This window comes from Cyprinodon tularosa, unplaced genomic scaffold (assembly GCF_016077235.1).
Source record: "Cyprinodon tularosa strain WSP-4 unplaced genomic scaffold, ASM1607723v1 ctg118, whole genome shotgun sequence".
NCBI classification, from domain to species: Eukaryota; Metazoa; Chordata; class Actinopteri; order Cyprinodontiformes; family Cyprinodontidae; genus Cyprinodon; species Cyprinodon tularosa.
In genome coordinates this window covers 745,538-766,051 of record NW_024037981.1, presented here as the reverse complement: position 1 = coordinate 766,051, position 20,514 = coordinate 745,538, and the positions used below count along the sequence as shown (strand labels likewise).

General features: G+C 42.1%; 1 protein-coding gene across 1 annotated transcript; it reads right to left on the bottom strand.

The window, feature by feature from the left end:
* fscn1a (fascin actin-bundling protein 1a) lies at window positions 1-18,700 on the bottom strand. The gene is made up of 5 exons (XM_038267247.1): window positions 17,672-18,700; window positions 6,972-7,128; window positions 4,406-4,527; window positions 1,859-2,026; window positions 1-1,734 (listed from the first exon to the last, which is right to left on the bottom strand). Exons 1-5 carry the CDS (start codon window positions 18,510-18,512, stop codon window positions 1,526-1,528), a joined length of 1,497 nt encoding a protein of 498 aa, XP_038123175.1. The 5' UTR covers window positions 18,513-18,700; the 3' UTR covers window positions 1-1,525.
* Window positions 18,701-20,514: the final 1,814 nt, after the last annotated feature.

Genomic DNA, 20,514 nt, shown 5'->3' with positions numbered 1-20,514 from the left:
TGCGTTTCAAATTCCAGTTTTTATTGGTTGCTGGATTTCAGGTGAACCAATGGCACAAGAGAGATTACTCCACAATATCTCAGAAAAATAGTACAAAATAATACAAAAACGGTTCCAGTTTTACAAAGCAAAGATGTGGACTTCCATTTTCTCTTTTTTTTGTCTAATTTATTATCCTACTGCCAAAAATCAAAACTCAAGAGTAAGGCACAGTCATTACCACACCTTTACCCTCCCAACATCCAGTTTGCCAAAGGTTTTTCCACTCCAACAAGCCTTTGGTGGAAAACATCAGAAACTAAATTGGACCGACTGGATCCAACCATGCATCGTTTCACAGCTCTGCAGTGATTGGTCGTTTGAGGAGTTTCTGGAGGATTGTGAAAAATCTGGAGATGGATTTCTGTTGGCGAAGAGTGGAGGGAATCCCATGGATGCAGAAAGCTACAGGACTAAACCAACACAAATAAAAAGAGATTTCAGTAACGGGATAATTCGGCTCTTTGATGTGGAGCGGAGATGTTAGGGATAGATCACCGTGAGCGATGAGGATGTCTGTAGCACCAGATTCCAGTTAAACAGTTAATCTATCCAGCATCAAAAGCTGGGTCAGCGTAAAGGCTCAGGTGAACGTTTGGTCGAGGAATTTAAAACAAAAATAAAGCAGCTTTCTAAGCCTCCGTTAAATTGTTTCACTACATTAATACTCTAAGCTTTACCATGATAATGTCTGTGCCTTGGACTTGGAGCAAGAAACCAACGCAACTGTGCAAGAGTGCAGCAAACATAAACATGTATCTGCACAGTTTTTAACCTTTTATACCATTTCTCTGGACTACAGCTCTCAGAGGTTTTCAATTTTCCTACAACCTGCTAAGATCTTCCCCCTCTGACCAACCATTAATAATACAGCTAGCGAGCGACACAGGCTTACATCTAAATATCATACATTTGAGATGAAAGGAGCAGGGCTTTATCCCATCAAACATCATCAATTATTTTACACTCAGCTCTTATAAACAAACAAACCCTGAATCTGGACTGATGGAGGCAGAGCACAAAGCTTCCTAAGATCCGTCTCCTCTAAAACAGACCTGGATCACTTGATCCTGGTTAAAGATGGAGGTCTGAGTTTGGAGCTCGGATCAAAGGGAAAAAAGGATCCACCGGTCCAGTTCAGACACCAGGAACACAACCAGGAGGTTCATATTGAGGGAAAGAGGGGCCGTTTAAACGTGGCATCTGCTCAAGGAGCGACAAGTCGTGCAGCGAGACAAATCCAAGCAGGAAAAGTGCACAGCCCTGTGGTAACTATGGCAACAGATACAGGTTGGGGCTGAATGGCAGATCGGACGGTGGAAAAAGAAAAAGGAAGGAAAGGGAGGGAGAGAGGAGCGTCTCCTTCCTTAGAGCGGTGCCGATCTCTCTGTGCAGTTTGTCGACATGTAAAGTCAAAAAGGACGAGATTTAATATGGGGGGGGGGGTAGATTTAGGGGGGTGGCGGCATCAGACTGCCTCCATCCCTTAGTACTCCCACATGGTGGCGGTTTCCAGGTCGTCGGCGTTGGCCTTCAGTACGCCGGCGTGGTCCCCGCGGAGGTACTTCCCATCGGCGGCATGGCGGACGGCCAGCTTGTTGTAGTCGCAGAACTCGAAGAGGAAGTCGACGGGGGTGTCACTGCTGCTCACCACCGCCTGCTCGTTCCCAACCATCCAGTACTTTCCAGTCGAATCTGCAGGACGACGATTAAGTAGAGAAAAAAGTCAGATCTAATTGAATCAAACGCAAACATCATGATCAGTCATTTCTGTAAAAATCTTTAAAAAAGAAAAAAATTGAGGATTTTCATCCCAGACCTTGCAGACTGTAAGCCCCGTCTTTGAACTCCAGAGTGAAGTAGTCGTAGGAGGAGCGGTTGGAGTCCAGCGTGCCGGTCACCTTCCTGCAGCCGATGAAGCCGTGCTCTCCACGCAGAACTATGATTGGACGGTTGATCAGCTTCATTATGAACTCCTCAGACTCTCCTGAAGGAAGAGCACATGCTCGTCACACAGCGTTATGTTTATTTATCCACTTCACCTGCAGCATAAAAAAAAAACCCTCAGGGCTGATTAACAAACGCCGTAATCTGAGACCTGCAGCTGGAGAACCAGCAGCAGCGACGCTTGAAATCCTCCCAACAACAAACTTTCTGGTTTCTGTGGGAGCGGCTGTTTGGATACTGCAGAGGAAAACGGCGAGCAAAACCTCATGAAACATCTGAGATTTCAAAAAGCTGAAGCCTTTCATGGTAGATCAGTGTTATAAAGAAAGGGTACACACCATGTAGACCCCTTCAGCCATTTTCTAGATGCGTTTAAGCACGAGGTCAGAAGAAAGAAAGGAACTGCTCTGACCTCTGCTGACTTTTAGAAGATGGACGATCAGCTCAACTCAATGTTAAGGCAAATAACTTTAAAACTTTTAAGTTTACTTTAACCCAATGATAAATTTTGCTTTTAAAAAGTGTGCCAAACTTTCAATTTTATGTTTTAGTAACTTAAAGCAGCCTTTTCTTTTTCTAACTTATGTGAAAGTAGTGGTGGCTCAGAAATGATTATGAATAAACTACAAGTCTTAAACTTAAGGATCATATCTATGTAGAGCTTGTTGTCCCTTAGTTAGATTTTCTATCTATATTTTTTACCAAAACTGTTTTTGTTTCAAGGACAGTAACAGTCTGAGTTTAAAGTCTGCAACCTTTACAGATGCTCTCTAACCACTGCATGGCAGTTCCAATCCTTGATTACTGGTAAATTAAATACGACTTTAAACTTAAGACTTAACTTTTGATTTGCAGCATCTCTTTAGCAGCGATTTGTGTTAAAGATGAATAGAACAAGAGCCTGTGACTCAAAAGGTTTGTTTTCCCGCATTTCACAAAGATTACAAGATTACCACTAAAATGGTTCTCTGAACCGACTTGACTTATTGTTTCCATATTCAACACTTAGTTTTTCCAGGTTTATGCAACTGAAAATAAGTTTCCCAGCCTTAAAAAAAGGGTAGTTTTTATTTCACCTACTGTTTGATTTGATTTAATTATTTTTTTCTTTTTGATATTGATACTTGTTGAACATCCTTTATCACATTATTTGGATATTTTATGTAGAGGAAGAGAAACAATATCAACCTAAAGAATCATTGCTAATCCAAAAAAACACAGCTGCACAAATCAGGTAGAATAAAAAAAAAATCCACCTGAAAAGATAAAATGAAAAACCCGTCATGGGCGATCTTTATTGCATTTTATTCAGGCTGAGCAACGGCAAGAGAGAGCAAGGCTGCAAACCCTCCTGGTTTTATTTTTAGTTCTTCTGATGATTTGAATATCTCAGAGTGAAGATACGGCAAAACATTCTGCAGGAAACAGATTGATTTAGTTATGCTAGGTGTGCTGATCACCAGTATTAAAAGCTAAAGACTATTTAAAGCTATTGGAAAGTTGATATTTTAAATTGCAAATCTAATTTAAAGTTGTGTGACCACTCAGCTTTCTCAACAACTGCTCACTGCAGAAAGGCTGGAAATATTTTTGAATGGAGTTCATTATTGTTTGAAACATTTGAGCAGCTTTTTCTTAATCATTATTAATTTATTTTACTTTTTTAATCGTTTATTTAGTGATTTAAAATGTAAAGTTTTGCAATCATACCAATAAGCATTAAAGCTGGAATCTGCTCCTCCTATAATGTCAAAAATGTATTTACTTTTTGACATATTTAATTAACAGAACAAATTAAATGCATAAAAAACTCCTATTTATATTGATTTTTTCCCACAGATCAAAGAAGACTGTATTAAAAATATTCTGTTTTTTTAACAAAGCTTTCATGGTTTGGGCTTTATAAGGTTAAAATCCAGATCATCGGGGTTAAAGCTTTAATATGACCCCGATTTCTCCTGTTTGCTTAACACAGAAAATAAAAAACAGAAGTGAAGCTAAAATGAAATTGACTGTTTTAGAAGTTCTTCTGATCCACATCTTAGCCTCCATCAGCAGGCTCTCAATGGAAAGCAGAACAAAAACAAGACTTTAAATAAATTATACTTTTAGTTTTTATGATTTTTCAGCTTTTTTTTTTTAATCCAACACAGCAAAGTGGGATTCTGTGTACGCAGAACATTTCAGATTCCTGGTTCTAATTTCCATAATTAAAGACAGAAAACAACAAACTAAATCTCCCAGAGCTGAAAAACAGCAACGTTTAGCTGCTCCTTTCAGAAACGCTGACAAACAACTGGAGCATCCAGACATGATTTCATTACTTTAACTCCTCTGACCCCCAGTGTGTCAGCGCTCCGCTATAAATCAGTTATCTCCTCGGCTCTGTCAGCGCAGCAGATCAACACCTCCCACCAACCTGCAGAGTCCATGGTGGCGGCAAGCTGGCCGTTTTTCTTGGCAGCCACGTATTTCCCGTTGGCTGCGCGGAGAGTCAGCCGCTTCCCACGCCACTCAATGTCAAAGTAGCAGTTGGTGGACCTGCAGGGAAAAAGATATATATTTTAGCTGGTAGATCAGTTTGAGGCGACTGCATGGAGTGGATAAGGTCATCGACTCTGCTTCTAGATCATAAAGCTGTTCCACTCGCTCGGTTCAAACCGTCTCACCGATGTTAAGATTTAAGGTCATTTTAGGGAAAGAAAACTGCTTTTCTTTTGCTCAAATAAAACAATAAGAGAATCTTCACTTATAAGTTTTATCTCAGTGAATAAAATGCAGTGTAACATGGAGGCAGTGGCGTCTCCATCAGAGGCCTTCAGGTCCTATGCATTGCTGGGTCCATAGTTTCTCCTTTATTCTATAGATCAGAGCTCTGCAGCCTGCAGCTCCAGGGCAGCAAGGGGCTCTAAGAACTTTAAAAATGGCTCTTATATTCAGAAAAAGGAAATAAAGTTAAAAATCTTAAATATAAAAAATAGATATAACAAACCCATGTTTTAAACATAGAATATCTGAAAGTAAAATTAGCTAAGAGCATCTTACTGATACTTTTTTGATCCATTTTGTTATGGTGAAAAACAATTTAATTTTACACAACTGAGATTAAAATTGGATCTGATTTTCTTTTTTTCAAACTCTTAAAAAAAGAAATAAAATGATGGTTCTATATGAATGAAAAAAGATTTCCTGCACTAGATAGTTTATTAATATCATATATATGTATTTATATATATATTTTTTTTAAAGGGCATCCAACAGTTACAGCTCTAAAATGTTACTATGCTGGACTAAAACTCAAAAATGTACACCAAGAGTTGTTGATAAGGAGATATGCAGGAAATTATAAGATCTTCCCCCTTTTTCTTTGTGCAAATTGTGTAAAACCTCTTATTTTCTGTTTTTTGACTTTTGGTGTTGGTAATACATGATTGAAATGAAAACTATGAAATCTGTAGAGTTCAGCTTATGTCAGTCGACCACAGTGACTGTAAACCAGTAGGGTAGTGTGGAGGGGCGCTGGTAAATAAGGACCTATAGAAAGATCGACAGCAGAATGCAGCGCAGACCTCCAGCTAACTTAGTGAACCACCAGCTGCAGATGTTACCACACATCAAACCATCACTGACAATCCTCTTCCTACAGACTCGCGACCTCCATTCATTAATCAAAGGAAGAAGCTCCTCATATTCTCTCTGAGTCAGTGGCGTAAATAATGTCCCATGTTCTGAATACTGGGCTGTGGTTCTGGTGAATCTCCATCTACAGGTAAGGTCACATTATGAAGCTCCCACTCCAGATAACAATCAAAAGGGATTTTCCTCTCAATCTCTTTCAGGCTGCAGAAATTTACTTTGTACAGCCTTTCCTGCATTTTCTCCTTCCACTCAACTTTCCATTAACATGCTGGGCTGCAGCAACCTTTGTGGTTTACCCTCCAGGTGCTGTTTACCCAAAAATATTCTGTAGGTTATAAACATTCAAAATGAAAGAAAGAAACTTTTAAGGCTCTCATTACTTTATAAACAATCATCAAAAGAAGCAAAAAATGCTTAAACTATCTCCTCTGTGTGAAATCAATGTCCATGAACCAAATCAACTAAATCTAAACTTACAGAAAAGCAGCTTTACAGACGTTTGACCCCAGAGGATATCACACACATCGGAGAAAACTGTTTGATCTGAGAACAGATTGGTTTAGTAGGCCTCCGTTTAACTGTGTGGAAATCCTTCCATTTGGAAACTCTGATTTTCTCCCCATTTTCAAGAAGCTGATAAACATTTGGAGTGTTTTCTTAACCCCCCATCTGGTTCGCTTGGAGATCAGATTCCTGTGGTCCTGTTGGCAGGAGTCATTTGAGCCAAATCTCAGGAATGTAAGTGAGGAATGTGGGGAAGTTTCTGCAGAGGAATCAGAACAGTAACCCCCATCCATTACCATCAAGATGCATAAGGAAACATCTGCAGCTTCAGTTTTTTCCTTTTTCCCTCTTTTGCGTTCAGATGACAATAGAGTTTATTTTGCAACAGGAGGAATCCAGTTTTTCTCCTCTTTAAAAATAATAAAATAAATAAAAATAGAGCTCAAATAGTCAAAAAAAGGATCTCATATTTGAAATGATTCTCCTTTGTGTCATTTAGGGTGAAGGGTCCTTATCCAGGATCATGAGCCTCAGAGGGGAAATCTGTAAACCTGGATCAGAGGTCAGAGGTTAACAGCCTGCTTGGAAAGAACTACTGCACATAAAATACCCCCCCCCCCAACCAGACACACACTTCATCTCCAACAATGTGGCACTACCAGGACAAGAGGTCAGTCACTCTTAACCTCCCACTCTCTGAAAACCCAAACACACACAGACTGACCGCCATGGCAGGGCTCGTGTTACGAGGAAACGCCAACTGCAGTGAGGGACCAGATTTCCTGTTGCAGCCCATCCTGACGAACTGGAACAGGTGTGTTCATGCCGAGTGGGATTCTTACTTGCTAGAGGCGGTACACTGCAGGCCTCCGTTAGCGGTCAGAGTCCAGTACTTCCCCGCGGCGGTCCGAAACGCACACTTCCGGTTTTCGCGGCAGATCTCCACCTGGAACACCTCCTGGTCGCTTTCTTCATCCTGATTGGCCGACAGGTCCATGCCTGGGTGGTAGAGAGTCGATAGAGAGAGGTTAATGAGATGGTCACACACATCCTGTGGTCAGGATCAGAAGAGACTAAATGAGCATCAGGCGGCTCAGATTAGAGGGATTTGACACAGCTGCACACTAGGCCACATCTGTCGGAGCTCCATGAGCTTCAAAGGATCAGCCGTCAGGATGGAGCAGCGTCACCGAGAGCTCCCATAGAGACGGATGTGAGCGTTCTACAGAGCTGCAGCTTTTATAAATTAAAACCGATTTAAACCCATTTTTAGGTTGGTTCCAGGTAACAATCAGGAACTGACAACTTTTCTCCCAAATCAGCCAATTCCAGCAGAAGCAGTAATGAGGCCGAGAAAGAACTGCTACAAACACAAAACACTCTTCAGTGTTGAGGTTGTTACTGTGGGAAGGAAGTTTCAAAGAAACCCGTTTTTGACCCGATATCTCCCCTTCTGACATTCGACTCCCTGATTACCATGATGGCTCCAATGATGAACCAATGAGAATGCGTTTGTCAAGATCCCAAACTTTTCAGCTTCTGACCCACATTTCTACAATATTACTATCCAAAAGTATATTAATATTACAAGGAGCATCAGCAGAAAAAGATTTTGTAACTAAGCATTTTACCATTAAAATTAACTTAATTGATCTCACAATGGAGAAATTAACTCTCTGCATTTAACCCGTCCCTTTGGGGGAGCAGTGGGCTGCCATCATGGGACGCCCAGGGAGAAATTGAATGGTTAAGGGTCTTTGCACAGACAGCCAGAGAGGCAGTCTGTGGGAATGGATTTCAAACTCACAACCTCAGGATTCCAAGCCCTACGCCTTAACCACCAGGCTGCCACTCACCTAAAGTGTTTATAGTTTAGTTTAATTTTTGTAGCGGATCTAAAGACCTCCGGTTGGTTGATAAAGGACTCCAAATGACATCATAACCTGGAAATCCAACACATTGGATTGTCTTGTCTGTTCCCAAAGACAAAACAACGACCTAAACGAGTTTTATGCCTCATTGTTGAATAGAAAGCAATCAGAAAACAATTGGGGTGTTGGTTGATCGCCGTCAGTCATCAGTATTTACTATATCCTGCTGTTTGAGAGGTTTTACGATATTTCCTGTCCAACATCAAAATGTAAACAAACAAAAAAACTAAAGCCATCGTTTATACGATTCTTCTTTTAATCGTTGCATGTTTTATAAATCAACCAGCAATTAGAAAATCCTGCCATGTGAACCAGATATTAGTAAGGAAGTCGTTTACCATGGTGACATGTGAGCAGGCTGTGTTTGACTGCACAAGTCGGCCAATCAGAATGAAAAATGCAATTATAAAAATCAAACAGGCCTCACTCTGGCTTCTAAGAGCAACAAAGTGGTGAATAAATATGATTCAGCTGATGGATGAACGGACACTTCATCCAACACAATGTGGTCTTTTGTCCGCGCCGAGGTGATGGCGAGGCGGGACCTATAGCCAGAGGGCTCCCAGAGAGACCGTTTGGGAACTCTAAATGTGTGCTGAGCAAACCAAACACGGAGAAAGAAAGATGTTTGAGGAAAAGGACAAATGGAGTCATGGTTTCACACATGACCCCCCCCCCCCAGCTGTTGCCCCTCTACAGCCCTCACAGAGCCTCTGCTCAGGTCAGAGAACGCACGGAGAGAGTTATATTCCAAGAAACCTTATGGAAGGATTTAACGCGAATTTCTGCAGAAACGAACTGGTGCACAACCAAATATTTCAAAACAAACAGATGACTGAGGGGAGCAGGGATCAGAATGGAAACCACGTGGCATTAAGGAGGAGCGCATAAAGAGGATGAAATCTGAGTTTATCTGCTGCAGACAGAGGAGACAACTGCTCTGTTGGACGATCAGTAAACTCAACCAGCTTAATAGTGTCCAGCTTCAAAGCAGGAACGGAGCAGATCTTAAACATATGCGTCATCAGGAGTCAGCGTTCATCAGCGGTGGCAAAAAAAAAACACAGTTACCAAAGACAGATGGACAGTTACCAGAGCCTTTTGCTGCCATGTAAAAATATAAACTTCTACCAGAAACCTGGATAATTAGAGAATTTCATTTGTTTAAATGGAGCATATAACCCAGCCAGAAGTCTGAACATTCAGGGAAAGCACCCAGGGTTAAAGTTATAGCTCTAATAAATGAGGAATAACTTTTCGGTTGCAAGTTGTTTTGAAAAGCCTCGACAGTATCCTGCTCATTTTTCATGCAAGTGTAACATGAAACGGACGACTAGAGTTTGCATGCTGCACCTTTACCTTGATTTGCAGCAAATGAATAATTTGAATAATGTCAAGAGACCTTTCAGCTGTCCTCCCTCTCAGTTTGCCCAGATATTTGAAGAAAAAGCTCCCATTTCAGCAGTGGAAATATAGCAGAGGAGGACGTTTCATGTTTGAGATGAAACTGGTTCCAATGTTTTCCCAAAAGGACAAAAAAATATTTTTAAAAGGAAATGATGGAGACAAAACACTCCCAAGGCCTGAAAGAGGGAGGGAGGGGGGATTCTGCCTGCAGCTACAGAACAGATTTAGCTCTGCTGATCAGTTTGTGAAGCTCTCAGGGATAAACAGGGGGTGAGGGGTAGATCATGGACAAACTGCATGTCCTTCTCTACTAAAAGTGGTGACCACAGGGGTAGGAAGGTCCTTCAGACGCACAAACAACCCTCCATCTTTGCGTCCTCCCCACCCACCGCATTCAGTCTTGCGGCGGCCAGCTCAGCGGGTCCTCCTCGTTTCCAGAGAGTCTTCACAAGAGGCCTGCTGTGAACGCACGCGATTGCATCAAGGCCGATTGTGTGCCTGTTTGTGTGTGCGTCTATTGTTCTGCAGGCCGGAGCGAGGAGGCGACCAGCTGGAATACAAACAGGGAGCCAGATCAGCAGCCATTATTCTGATCCCAGCAGACAGAACAAGGAGCCAAGGGTCTGACAACAAAGACAGATGTGACTGCATTATGTGTTGGTGGGAGTTGATTCGGGTTCCAGTGTTCAAGTTTGGATCAGGGACACGATCTGCAGGCTGAAGGTCCAGCCTATAATGAAGCAGAAACCCCCTAAGAAGAGGAGGAGGAGAGGCTTCTCTGTGGTTGATGATGCAAAGCTGGGTTGGTAGGCTCTTTAAAAAAAATAAAGCGACACTGAAACATACCGAGCCTCTATAAACACACTTTTACATATCAGCTCACCAACGCTTCACTTCACTGTAAAAGCATGAATGCAACGCTCTCCAATTTCATGCAGAGGACTGAAGGCACCGCGCCGCAGACGGAGGCCACAAATCATCGCCCTTCATCCTGCATAGATTAGCGCAGCAGACAAGGTCGAATATGTGCGACTCGTGTCTCATTTCCCGTCAGCTGGAGGTGAAGGATGCAGAAAGGGTGTCGGGGTTGAGTCACGGCCAGACGCAACAGCTTCAGACTGCAGCCTCTACCATGCACAAGAAAACTTGATAAGGAGTCTAAAACTAACAAAATGAATATTTAAAGGCCCCTCAGGTCCTACTAATTATCATAGATAAAAGGTTCCAAACTGTAATGCTGTTTTTTCCCCACTTAAAAAGAAAAGGAGGATCAAGGCTGGCATTTGTGGGTATTTCTTCGTTTGTAGAAATGGAGCAGATTCATTATTTCTATTTCAGTGTCTAAATTCTATCTAAACTGGAAGTTTAGGACAAGGGATTGGTCTTTTAGAAAACGTTTTATATATGGTCATTAATGCAGCCTCCCTATAAAGTAGCGGACTGCAGGTTGGCTAACATACCACTTTTACAACCAGCTAACTCATAAAAATAGATTTGTTTCCCAATATATACATTTCAACTTTAAATATTTGGTTAATTTTTTCCTCTTTCTCAAAGTATCAAACAATAGAATCTGATACTGGCTTTATTCCCATCTTGAAATATCCCCTTTAACCATAAACGATCCCTTTTCCATTAATTCTTTTAAGATAATCTTAAAAGCCGCTTTATATTTTCTGTATTTCCTGGCTTTATTCTAGCTGGTAGAACTACTGCCTCCTTTCTTCATAACAAACCTCGTAAAATCAATTTCGCAGTCGGACTGGAGGTTAGTCACATGAGGCAGCTGGGAAACAAAACTCTAGTGCCACAAGACCAAACGCTCCAGGGCATTTCACTGTAACCCATACAAACCAAACAAAAACTAAAATAAAACTTCCATTTACAAAGAACAGTCGGTGGTCGCAGAAGAGGATGAGATGTAATGGGCTTCCAGACGTCTTCAGGCCTCAGCTAACAAGTCGAAAGAGCTGAGCGGAGCCGCTTTAAGAGCCACTAAGCTCCAGGCTAAAGGACTGATAATAATGGTCCTGACCACATGAGGGTCGTTAAATTGTCTCTCTGGGAATTTGCGACCGCTGATGAGAAAAGTGGATGTTATGAACCGGAAACAGGCAAGAGCACAACGTATGCTGCAACGCCTGCATTAAAACGACTAATTTTCCAATTAGTGCAGGGCAATTTTCTCATTGCCTCTGAAAAAAAATGACCAACTTTAACATTATACCTTCAGCCTGATAGAAAACCCGTCATATCCAGATAAAGTAGTTTGATTTTTATATTGACAAAAAATGGGGTCTTGTTTGGTTTAAATAAAACTAGCTTGAATCAACGGGATCAATGCTACTACTATATAAAAGGTACAGATGAGCCACATTTAAAAGGCATTTTAAATTATACTCTTTACCTTGACATCACAGAGCTTATCTGCTTCTTCCAATGCAGACTGCAAGAGAGCGAGAGAGAGCAACACTTTGCAGAGAACACTATGGGTGCGTTCGATTTATGAGATGTGTCCTCCGAAGGCCAGATTCATTGGCCGAGGTCTGGTCGGATTCCAAGACTCCTGGTTATGCGCCCTACAAATACGTCCTTTTTGCCCGATTTCAAGGATGGGTTCGATGTATCCAATCTATACCTGGTTATCCCGTCATTCATTGCAAGACCAAGCAAGCCGCCTGCTCCGTGATCAGAGGAAAGCTTACTTGGTGCCAAACAATAGTGAGTATTGGAAGTTCAGTTTAATATAATACAGGTATGTGAATAGTTCTGTCTGAAATGAATGAAAATAGTTTTAACGGTTATTAAGTCAGAAATGTGGCGGGTAATGTTTGGTTTATTGAAACGTGTTATTTAACAGCAACGTGTTATTTGACTGACAACGGTTTCTATTATAACATTTGCTTTTATTTGTTCGCTGTATTCTCACGAGTGTAGTCTTTGTTTAGTTTAAATTAAAATTTAAGAAGAAACTGTTTTGAAGAGTTTGGTATTCATTCTTTTCCTGCTTCGTTTCTCAAATTCGCCAAAGACTGGACCCGTTTGATTCTCAGCCAGACTCTTCCAGTATCCTTATTTTCACGGACTTCGAAGGATCCAGTCCAGGCAGACCCGTCCTTGGAGGACACAGCCCATGAAATCACACGCATTCCGTGTCCTTCTCCTTGAACCCCAGTCAGCCTCAGCAGATGCCCGCTCACACCAAGCCTGGTTCTGCTGGAGGTTTCTACCTGTTAAAAGGGAGTTTTTCCTCTCCACTGTCACTACAAGCATGCTTGGTGTGAGCGATTGCATTCAAGTCAATGAGTCGATGCAATTAACTGGTTTTCCTTAGAAAACATTTAATATGTTCAACTGTATGATCTGGTTGAACTGTAATGTGCCTTGAGATGAATAGAACAGGATAGCATAAGAGAGAGAAAAAAAGCAACGTTGCTCAATTTCATCATTTTGAGCCCTCAGTCTCCGTCATGGAAGACGTAAGGCTTGGGTCAAGCGAGGTGAGAAGTTACATTATGAAACTGCAGGTTTTCCAATACGAGCCAAGCTTAACTACCAATATAAGACTCTGAAGTCAGCTTTGATTGGAGACACACCCTCAGCAGCCTGACACACTGGAGCCAAGCAGAAGTCCAACCTATAATAAAGCAGAAGTCAGAGGAGGAGAGGCTCCTTTATGATTGATGGCCTGCTCCATACAACAGACCAAACTGAGCCTCTATAAACACATTACTGCATATCGGTTTGTTCTCTTAGTTTTACCAATGGAAACAAATGCATCATTTTTATTCCTTCTCCATGAGGACTGAAAGGGCTCTGATAATTTCACCCGTTTTAAGAAGAGTCCTGTTTTCACAGACTTTGCTCTCAGTGTGACAGCTCCATTGCTCCCAATTCAAATTATTGATGAATTCTTATAACCAGAGGGAAAATTGATATTTTGATGCTGTTTTAATACATAATGTACAGCTTCATACATATTTCATCCAATAGAAAATATCTAACTGAAAAAAAAAAAAAAAAAAAAAGAAATTCAACCAAAAATGACCCTCGATCGTTGAAGATCCAAATGCATGTATAATAAACTAAAAGAGACCATTTCATAATTCAGTTTTCACAGGACAATTCCGTACAACCATCAGTGTTAACTGATAAAAATTACATTTAAATTTTAAATAGATTTTAGGGGAATATAACATTTAAACAAACAGACAGAAGGTTTCTTATGAAAATTTACATCTCTAATGCTTAGAAAACACAAAATCCCTACTTTTTGCAGGACAAAAACAGATTTTGGATTGACCCAGTTGAGCTGGCCCTAATGTCTAAAACCTCCCACTGCTAATGAAACCCAGCAGACTCCAAACCGCCATCTTGGCTCAGTTTGGAGTCAGTAGGGCGAACAGCCAACGCAGAGTTTGACTGAGCTGCTGCATGTTAGCTGAACATCTGGAGCCGGTTTTATTCCTCTCAGCATTTAATCCTCATCCCTAACATCCAGTTGTTGGAGGGAAGAGTGCGATATTCCTGTAGGGATTCACATATCCTGTTTAGAATGTGCAAAAATCAATACAGGTCAATGGGGTTAATTACCCTTAGGGAGAAAGGCTTAGTGCTAACAGAAAGATGACACCTTTTCTAAGATTGGAAATCAGGGTTTTATCCTCACAAGGAAAAAATAACATCATAGATCACACCAACCAGTATGCAAAAAACACTACTTTTTAAATAGTAGTCATAGAGAAAAAATGATGAGGTGGCTAATTTAGGTTTATATTCACACTATGCCAGGCAAACAGAAAAATACAAAATAACCCTTAAAACATCTGATGTCATTTTTATTAGCAGAAAATGACTATTGGAACAAATTCCAGGAAAAAAAGCCACACTAAAATAGTGTTTCCTAATTTCAATCCCTCCTTGTAATGTAGAAGATGTTCAAGAACTTTAATGTAATGGATTACTTTTTCTCCTTAGGTCTCCTAAAGTGTCTCAGGGAAACTTCTCTTAGCCACAATCCTGGATAAGACCATATTTAGCCTCAGTAAAGTGGAAGTTTCCAAACATCTCGGAGCACAGTGGCAAAGAGCAGCATCTTAATGGTCTAATAATTATCTCAATTATCAGATGCCAACTTCTTTCTTACTGTCCTAAATGTAAACATCGACTTCAACTGGGGCTGTGCTCATCTGTAAAATGCGATATAACCTGAGCTTTAAGATTAAAATCACTCCAGGTTGGTCGACAGCGGCCTATTTAGGGAAAACATGGCCGCCGTTTGAACCTGGGATGTTGTAGACATGCTTCCCTTCCAAAGGTTGTGGGGAACCTTTGAGGACAGACAATAATAACTCTTTGAAAACTGCAGATTTTCTGAATAAAATTTAAACACTGAAAAGGAGGGAAGTCATAAGATAATAGCAAAGTCAACATAAACTGTTCAGGCACAAAAATCTACCAAGAACCTTTGCAAATGTAGATGGGTTGTAAAGAGTAGCAATTAATAGACCCTTCTAGCTCTTTTCCAACTTGTGAAACGTTATGGATGAAAACTAAGTGCTGTCTTGTTGGGAAAACCAGCTTCTATAATAACTTTAAAGAATTGATGCAAATTATTGTGGCCATTCTCTTCATTCCCAGCCAATAGATGCCTAACCCAGTGAATAAACGTACTTCCGCTCATAAAGGCTGGGTTTTCTCTAAAGTTTTTAGTGGGGTATCCCTTTTATTTGACATTTCAAAAAGGGCGTTTCCATCCATTTACCAGGGGCACCACAATTGCTATTTGCCAAATTCAATCCCTCTGGGGCATCAACTTTAAACCACTTTGCCAAAACACACTATTCAAATAGACTTGGACATAATTTATCTGCAATTTTGCATTGTAGCATCCCTTCAAGATGAGGTTTAACAGCCAACTATGGGATGTTTAAAGTATAATTGATGCTCTAAATCAGGTTTGCAGCCAGGGGAGGCACCATTTCTGAGGACAGGATGGCATACGCTGCAATTAGATCTAGATGAATACAACAAAACCAGCGTATACCCAGAGAGCACTGAAGATGTGCAGCCTTTGATCTGAACCCTCTCTTCCGTTAGCACGCCTCCATTTTGTGCCGGAGACAACAGGCCACGTCAGAAAGAGCTGTGGCCGCTGCTGGAAACAAAAGCTGAGAAATATACTTGACATGTAAACGAAGTAGATGGAAAGAGCGAGCCACTCCCAGCGTGAGGGAGACTTGGCAGCAGAAAATTAAAAATGATGGATCAGATCATGGTTTCCAAAGCCACTGAGACCACATGGTAGCTCCTCTGACTGTACAGCAGCTACATCCTAGAGCATTCACACATTCCTGCCACTCATCACATTCAACAGCAAGCAACCGCTTTCAGGCAATTCCCCCGTATCCGCCTCAACTCCACTGATGTAATCAATGAGCTGAATCTAATTTGCTCTGATCGTGCATTTAAATCGATCTATTTAGATGTTCCAGAGTCAAATCTAAGCTCCCAAAGAAGAGCCACAGCTCAGCATGAAGGATGGTAACAATGCAGACTGGAGACAACAAGCCGGTCTGAAGGCTGGGGGAGCAGGGAGGAGTTGGGGGAGGAGAGAAGACGAGAATGGAAGAGGTTCAAAAAGGAGGTACAAATTTCAAGATGGGGAAAAAGTTACATGATGAGGAAGGAAGAAGGTGGAGGAATAATCTTGTGTCTGTGTCCCATTAAACATCTGAAACCCAGACACAGAGCTACATCTGGTGTGAAAATAAGCCTCAGTGAGAGTATTTAAAGTGTTCTGTGGTGATCTGAGTGTTGGTGCCATCAGGTACATCTTATTAGATGGACCACAACACCAGGTCCTGATAACCTCTTTGTATTTAGAGCAAGTCACTCTGGATCAGGTCACTCTGGGCCACTGAGGCAGCTGTTGTCCAATCTACCGTAACAATAAAACTTAAACACAATATTAACCATGACTCACATTTTTAACCAATCAGCAGATCAATCCAAGTCCTAAAAACTAACAACCTCCAATCTATTCAGTCACAAATGCATCAACCAGCTAAATGTACTTTGTAAGTTTGACATCACCAAGCTCCAGTGTTTGGCTCAAAGTCCCAATCACAATTAAAGAGGTACCCAATGCACAGTTCTAATGCATAAAAGCCCCTGTTAAATTTAGAAGCAGCAAGTCAGACCTCAAAGAATACAGGATATCTGACAGGAAAACCTCAACCGGTGCAACCCACGACAAAACCACCCATCAATTCAGACCTGAAGTGTCCAGTTTTCACCTTTCCAATCATATTGTCAAGTTCAACCCTTGTGTACCTTCATAGATCCCCAGATAAACAAACAGCCAAACCCTGGAATGATCTGATTTCTGATTGGCAGACCAAATGCAATCTTTAAATACATCTTAACTAAACTCTAGAAACAACCCAAAGAAAGTACTTAAAAGTAAAAAGTACAAAACTTCTGTACGTTTTTCTTTTTATGTAAAAATCTATACATCTTAGTCTGTTCTTGCTCTTCTGTACTTTTAATAGAAGCAAGATCTGACAACCTTTAGCTAAAAATTTTGTCAATTTTAAGGATGTTTTTAAAGTTTTTTTGTCTTCTTTAAAAGACTGCAGTTCCTCTCTGATGGAATTGAATGCAAGCAGTTGATCTAAAGATGCGCCAAACCCTGACTGGGATATCAAACACTGAAAGAAAGAATGCTGAAAAAATAAAAAATAAAAAGAGGAACCAGTTATTCATCTCTAGATGCAGCATTTGCTGTGATGCTTTGAGTTTAACTACAATGAAAAGCAGCATGATTTGGATGCAGACTTGCATTTAAATTTTCAATGTTGGTCCATTTTTAGAACGAAAACTAAAGAAAAACCAGAACCACTCACCCATCTTGCACTTATGTGATCATTTTTAGCCATTGAATGAACACAACTCTCCATAATAAGGATTTTAATCCTAACATCTATTGCTTTAACCCATGAAGCATTTGCACTGAGCCTTGCATGTGTTGGTGGGTTCAGGCCATTGTTCAGAGGGCAATAACACAGAGGCCACTGTAGTGTGTGATTGGACCATATCCTGCATGGATCATTTAGGATGTGCAGTAAGCAGGGGGGGGGGGTCACATTCAAACACACTCACACACCCAGAGGACCTGCACTGGTCTGCACCACCTCACCCACCTTGCCTGGTGGAGACGTTCCGCTCGTTTCCCGCGGTGAGGACAACCTGAGGGTGGCTCTGCTCCAGCACGAACAGCTCATCCTTCCCCACCCGCGCGCTCTTGCCGGACTTCATGGTGCCGGAGGGCCCGGATGGAGCCAGGTACCTGCCGCTGCAGTCCCTGAAGGCCACCTTCCCGGAGCGGAACTCCAGCGTGTATCCTGTGCTCTTATCCGTGGTGGCCACCAGCGCGCCGTCGTTCCTCAGGAAGCGGTTGTCGGAGGTCTGCAGGTGGTACCGCTGCTCCCGGAACACCAGCGTGATCATGGAGTCCACCCCCCACGGCACGTCCCGGTCGATGGCGATCTCATCCACCTTGTCGCTCAGGTGCGCGTAGCGCTTGCGCGTCACGCTGAAGATGTTGACCTGCGGGTGCATGGCGATGTGCACGCTCCATTTCTCCGCCACCGACACCGTCTGGGCGAAGCAGATGATCCGGTCCTCGGTTCCGCCCAGGTACCGGCCGAACTGTTCGGACTGCAGGGACCAGCGGCCGTCATCGTGGGCGGTGATGACGAAGCGGCACTCCGGACCGGGGCTCTCGCTGTCTCCGGTCACGTTCCCGTCCTTGTCCGCAGCGATGTACCGACCCAGATGGGACTTGAGGAAGAAGACGTTGGCGCTGGAGTCATCCCCGCTCTGCTCCAGGGTCCAGATCTGCTTCTTCTTCATGCTCGTGGCCGACGCGTTAATTTTGAAGCCGAAGGTCTCCGCGGTGAGATACTTGTTCCCGCAGTTGATGAGACCGAACTGGATCTGCAGCATGTCGCTGGTTCCGTTAGTCGAACCGTTGGCTGTCATGGTCGGGGCTTCGGTTCTGATTTGGGATGGGGGGGCTGCGGGAGGGGGGGAGAAAGCTTCTGAGATTGGGCCGAAAGGGTGGGATGCTCTGCTGCCTCGCGTGCTTCTTTGTTTGGGGGGAGCGTGAGTGTGTGAGCGCGCGCCGGCCGGTTCTTCTGTGATCTGCTCAGCAGCGCGAGCCCGACGCCACAGCTGCAGCCTATATATCCATCAGTGACGTAGAGCTGCAAACCACGCCTTTCCCAGAGCATCCTAAAAAAATCTGGGAACAGAAGAGATGGAGGTTGAGGTTCTGTTGGTGCCAAGGCCGGTTCCGAGGTCCAGTGTCCTCTAACCAGGATCAGACCCCCATCTCTTTAGCACCATGTCTAAAACTTTACATTTTATTCGTGCAATTTAATTTAAAGTCATCAAACCTTAAATAAAGATCAGCACGTTTTATAAAACTTTTAATTCAGATCTTAAGGTTCTAAAATATGAAATCCAGTCAGGACTTTTTTTAAATAACATGATGATGATGATGATGATGATGATGATGATGATGATGATGATGATGATGATGATGTAAACCACAAAATGTCACCAGGATGCCCACAGAGGACTGTATCCATAAAGAGGGAAAGTTAAGTGGAGGGAAAAAAGATTGAGGAAAAATGAAGAGGGTGAGCTACTTGGAGGGATTCTGAATTAAATCAAAATCAAAAGTTTAGAGAAGTGGAACAAAATTTGATACAGAGTCAGGAGAATGAACTGCAAGTCAGCAAAAAAAAAAAAAGATTATGAATGTTTCTATCAAATGTTCCTCTTTGTTATGGACGTTTTTTTTTTTATGCAAACATTATTCATACATACATTTTAACAAATTTATATCTAAAAAACTTATTTTAGTAATTGAGCTCAAAAGATAAAAAATGGAAATGCTGCAATTTTGAAAAAAAAATGTTTTTCGATATTTTTTTTGTGGGTTTTGATGAGTAGATTTTTTCAGTCTTATTGAAATGTCTTATATTTTGCAAAACTGCAATGGAAACACTCTTTTTCGCATCACATGATCTGCAGCTGGACCTTACTGCTGGGGGATGATGGTGCCTACTGGATTAGAGGCTGACATATGTCTATGTATTTACTGTACATCTGCCGCTGCCATGTTGTTTTCAGAGTTTTGGTGTGAACAAACATTTACTTGGGGATTGTCTGCCTAGTAGTTAGGGCATAGAGCTTGGAATCATGAGGTTTTGAGTTCCAGCCGCACTCCCACAGACTGCCCCTCTGGGTATCTGAGCAAGACCCTTAACCTCACACTGCTGCCCAGGCGCTGCACAAAGGCAGCCCACTGCTCCCCAAGGGGATGGGTTAAATTAAGTACATTTCTACAATGTGATATCAATAAAGTTCAACTTATCTAATTATTTGTATTTGGTGTTTAATGGGAAATCCATAATTGGGAAACTTTACATTTTCAAATTTAGCAGAATGTCTACATAGTTTTGCTCACCTTTTGCGTTGGAAACACAGCTAGTGTTAAAGATCTATTTAATCAGTTTCCGTATCCAGATATGTTAACAGAAAAATAAGTGGAAGGAAAAAGCATGTTAGAAAAACCTGCAACTGTAACCAGGGTTGTGCAGCTAAGCCAAATCATTTGAAGGTTGCAAGAAGGTTGCGGGTTCGATTCCTTGCCCAGGGTCTTTCTGCATGGAGTTTGCATGTTCTCCCTTAGCATGCGTTGGTTTTCTCCGGGTACTCCGGCTTCCTCCCTCAGTCCAAAAACATGACTATTAGGTTAATTGGCTTCTCCTTAGGTGTGAGTGTGTGCATGAATGGCTGTTTGTCCTGTTTGTCTCTGTGTTGCCCTGCGATGGACTGGCGACCTGTCCAGGGTGGACCCCGCCTCTCGCCCGTAGATGGCTGGATATAGGCACCAGCACCCCTCACGACCCCACTTGGGATTAAGCGTGTCGGAAAATGGATGGATGGAGGATTTCAAACCAGACACATCCGG